Below are 4323 nucleotides of genomic sequence, written 5' to 3'. Positions count from 1 at the left end.
ACCACATCGTCCTCAACTTCGTCCCCACAGTCATCATGGACCCCTCCAAGGTGCGTTTCTTGGTGTCTTGCTTCCTGCTGTTGGTGTGTTGCTGATCTGGGGATGGAGATTACATCATCTCCGTGGTTGGTACCGTTGCATGAACGTGCAGTCACCCCCTACACCGGCTGTCAGACCTAGTCCCACCTAATCCTGGATGGGAGGTGGATTTGGCAGCCCCAGAGACTCCTGCAGCTTCATTTCTGTATTAGACCTTCACTGAGGGCTGTTTGCTGGGGAGGTGCTGAGATACCGTGCTCTGCAAAGACCAGGGATTTTTGTACAGACTTGGACAAGCAGGTGGTGTGCTGGAGGGCACGAGGGAGAGCAGCAGGCTGGAGGAGTGGGCCTTTGTCCATTCAGTAGGACACGGGGCACCATCTCTCCCTCTCCACAGTGGAGAAGCTGGTTGGCAGCATCAGCTTACAGGGACGGAGGGAAGGGGCTTTCCCAAAGCAAATCCAAAATGACTGTTTGAGGTGGGGATGCAGTGGGGCTGCTCCAGCCTTGGCACTGCACACTCAAGGACAGTGTTGTCCCTGGGGTCGGGGACCCACGTGTGTGCCATGCCCAGATCGAGGAGTCGGTGCGCTCCATGGTGATGCGCTATGGCAGGCGCCCCTTGGAACTCCGGGCAGCCGCCTCTGGAAGCTGCGGGTGCTGCAGGCCGAGGTGAAGATCAACATCCGCCTGACGCCCACTGCCAAGGCCATCCCCATCCGCCTCTTCCTGACCAACGAGTCCGGCTACTACCTGGACATCAGCCTCTACAAGGAAGTGAAGGACCCCACCACTGGCAGCGTGAGTAACTGGAGGTGGTGGGAGCCCAACTACAACTGCTTGAGCAGCTATTGGCACAGCGAAGCTTTTCGGTGGTTGCTGCAAGACTCCTCATGCATGTACAATGCTGGTGTGCCCCAGAGCCCCTGGGACCGTCCATCAGCATTCCCAGGGCTGTCCCAGTCTCACTTCCCTCTGTGCTGCATCCAGTTAGGCACCTCAGGGTGATGCTTTGCTCCAACATGGTGCTAAGCTCCGTCCATTCGGGCTCCCTGGGGTATTGCTGGTGTGTAATTGGGTGGGTTTTGGTCTGGGAGGTCATTGTTAGCGTGTTGCTGGTGCTTGCAGCGCACTCTGTCCCCTGAATAGCAAAGAGGGGGGTTGAAAATCATGTTGTTTGGTCAAGTAGAGCCATGGGTACAAGTGTCCTGCCCAGGCAAAGCTCCGCAGTGCTCCAGCCCTGCCAGGCTCCGGCGCCTCGGTGTTGCAGAGGGGACTCGCCTGCGTGCCGAGGGCAGGCAGCCAACGCTCTGCCCTTGTCTCCAGATCATGTTTCAGTCGTACGGGGACAAGCAAGGGCAGCAGCACGGGATGCCCATCAACACTGCCTACGTCACCAAGGACCTGCTCCAGGCCAAGCGGTTCCAGGCACAGTCCATGGGCACCACCTATGTGTATGACTTCCCGGAGATGATCAGGCAGGTCAGTGTGGCTGAGCAGAGGGGCTCCAAAGCACTGCATTTGCTTTTGTTTCCCACCCTCCCCACATATTTCTGTCTGTGGGAAAGACTCCTCTCCCCCGAGCTGGCAAATGACAGGAAGAAGAGCCCAAGCTCCAGCGGTTTTGGTTATATAAAGCGTTTCTAAACCAATTCCTCGCTCTTGCAAGTTGCCACAGTTGCACTCATGGAGGATGTGAACCAGAAGGCCCCACACAAGGAGGTCTGCAGCAGGTTTGGGGCTCTAACACAGGATTTTGCTCACCCCAAGTCCCAGCCTGCTGCAGGACGCGTGTGTCTGTGCTTGGTGATAGCCTTGGAGCTGCCGCAGCCCCCTGCTTTGAGCTCATCCTGTCTGCTATGTCTCTGCAGGCTCTCTTCAAGCTGTGGGGCTCCTCAGAGCGGTACCCCAAGGACATCCTGACCTACACTGAGCTGGTGCTGGACTCGCAGGGGCAGCTTGTGCAGATGAACAGGGTCCCTGGAGGGAATCAGGTAGTGGGGGATGATTTCGGGGGTGTGTGGGGGGAAGCTGTGCTGCAGCAGGTGGGAATGGCGGGTGGCTTCCCCAGCCGGGCCATGTTTAAAGCCTGGGGGATGCTCCTCAAGCATTTTGTGTGTTGGTGAATACAGTCTGCAGCTCAGATCCCTTTCCCTGGAGGAGCCTGCCCTGTGACCTTGTGCTGTTTTGGGACAGGTTGGGATGGTTGCTTTCAAAATGAAGCTGAAGACCCCCGAGTATCCGAAGGGCCGGGACATCGTGCTCATCTGCAACGACATCACACACCGGATCGGCTCCTTCGGGCCGGAGGAGGACCTGGTCTTCCTGCGGGCCTCGGAGCTGGCGCGGGCCGAGGGCATCCCCCGCGTCTACATCGCTGCCAACAGCGGCGCCCGCATCGGCTTCGCCGATGAGATAAAGCACATGTTCCAGGTGGCCTGGGTGGACCCTGAGAACCCCTACAAGGTGTGTGGGCACCTCCCCTCCTGCCAGCACAGGAAACAACACAGGACTTTTCTGGTTGTTCCCTGCCCACATCGAAACTGGGATAGAAAACTGTGGGATCGGTGAGTGTGTGCGGGGAGGGCTTCACAACTCACCCTCCTCTTTGTTTTCAGGGGTTCAAGTACCTGTACCTGACCCCCCAGGACTACACAAGGATCAGTGCCATGAACTCAGTGCGCAGTGAGCATGTGGAGGAGGGGGGCGAGTCCAGGTGAGCCCCCTATCCCATGGGGCACACAGAGACACCCCAACCCTCCCTGCATCCCTGCCAGGATGCAGCTCCCATGTCCTGGCTCAGCATCCTGCCAGGCACATCATGCAAATGAGTGCTTCCTTGCTTCCCTCTGTCCTGCCTCTGTTTCCCCCCAGGTATGTCCTCCTGGACATCATTGGGAAGGAAAATGGATTTGGGGTGGAAAACCTGAGAGCTGCTGGTACCATCGCTGGGGAGTCCTCTCGTGCTTATGATGAAATAGTGACTATCAGCATGGTACAGCCACAGGCCCTTCCCCTGCTCTGCTCCTCCCCTGCCTCCTACTTGCTTTTACTTTACCAGCCCCTACTTACTCTGGAGGGAATAACAGGATGCAACAGGCAATCTGGTGCAACCTGGCTGTGCAGAGCCCTGCAGAGCATCATTCTCCCAGTGCTCATGGGCTGTGCTGCAGCCCTTTCTTCCCAGTAACTTCACGTGTCCTTTTGTGTGTATCCAGGTGTCCTGTCGTGCCATTGGGATCGGTGCATACCTGGTGAGACTGGGCCAGCGTGTTATCCAGGTGGAGAACTCCCACATCATCCTCACTGGTGTCACTGCTCTCAATAAGGTACCATGCTCTGGCTGCGTGTCCTCCCCCGGCACTGGCCCTCATACCACTACATGCATGGGCTCCTTCCCCTTCCCATGGGAAGAGGTGGCAGTTCCCTGCATGTCACCTCACAGGACCTGTCATGGGAACAGTTTGGCTCCAGTCCCAGGGGCAGGACCGGTCTCTGGGCAGAATCACACTGGTTTGAGCTGAGTTGAAACCCACTTGGCTAAACCGATGCACTTGTCTGGAGCAGGGTCCCTTTGCTTTAACGTCAGCGTGGTAGCCAGAGGTGGAAATTCGGCCTCAAACCACAGGGAACATACTTGTGCAGATGTCTGGCTTCACAAGCAGAGCAAGGAGGAGCAGCTCCCGTGTGAGCAGAGACTGATCTCTGTGTGTTACCACTTCTGACTAGGTGCTGGGCCGTGAAGTTTACACATCCAATAACCAGCTGGGGGGGGTGCAGATCATGCACAACAACGGCGTTTCCCATGTCACTGTCCCAGATGACTTTGAGGGGGTCTACACCATCCTGCAGTGGCTCGCATACATGCCCAAGGTAGGAGGATGCTGCAGGATGATGCTGTGGGGTGTTACCCTATAGCTGGCTGGTGACTGGCCCTTTGGGGCTCTCCCTTGCAGGACAACCGGAGCCCAGTGCCCATCATTGCCATAAGTGACCCTGTTGAAAGAGAAATTGATTTTATCCCTTCCAAAGTCCCCTATGACCCCAGGTGGATGCTGGCAGGGAGACCCCATCCAAGTAAGTGAGAGCAACCTGAGGCCTCTGCAGCAGTACTCCTAAACATACATTGTAGGTGCAAATCCCAGGTCCTGGTTCAGAAGGTGCTTTTTGGGATGAGTAGATGCACAGGAAGCTCTTCAGTGCTCTCTGTTGTGCCACTTCACTTCTTCCTGTGCTCTGCAGCAATCAAGGGGACCTGGCAGAGCGGCTTTTTCGACCCGGGCA

At 56.9% G+C, this 4323-nt stretch overlaps 1 protein-coding gene across 1 annotated transcript in view; it reads left to right on the top strand.

The window, feature by feature from the left end:
• ACACB (acetyl-CoA carboxylase beta) overlaps positions 1 to 4323 on the top strand; it is a 19745-nt gene that overhangs the window by 11871 nt on the left and 3551 nt on the right. The window contains 11 exon segments of the mRNA XM_010023311.1: positions 3 to 50; positions 614 to 670; positions 673 to 840; positions 1366 to 1521; positions 1911 to 2033; positions 2236 to 2505; positions 2658 to 2755; positions 2914 to 3034; positions 3258 to 3368; positions 3769 to 3912; positions 3996 to 4116. Coding sequence (XP_010021613.1) covers positions 3 to 50; positions 614 to 670; positions 673 to 840; positions 1366 to 1521; positions 1911 to 2033; positions 2236 to 2505; positions 2658 to 2755; positions 2914 to 3034; positions 3258 to 3368; positions 3769 to 3912; positions 3996 to 4116 — 1417 coding nt within the window.

The sequence above is a fragment of the Nestor notabilis genome, unplaced genomic scaffold (genome assembly GCF_000696875.1).
Source record: "Nestor notabilis isolate BGI_N333 unplaced genomic scaffold, ASM69687v1 scaffold21671, whole genome shotgun sequence".
In the NCBI taxonomy this organism is placed as follows: Eukaryota; Metazoa; Chordata; class Aves; order Psittaciformes; family Psittacidae; genus Nestor; species Nestor notabilis.
Note: the sequence above shows the minus strand (reverse complement) of the source record. Positions and strands in the feature narration are given on the sequence as shown.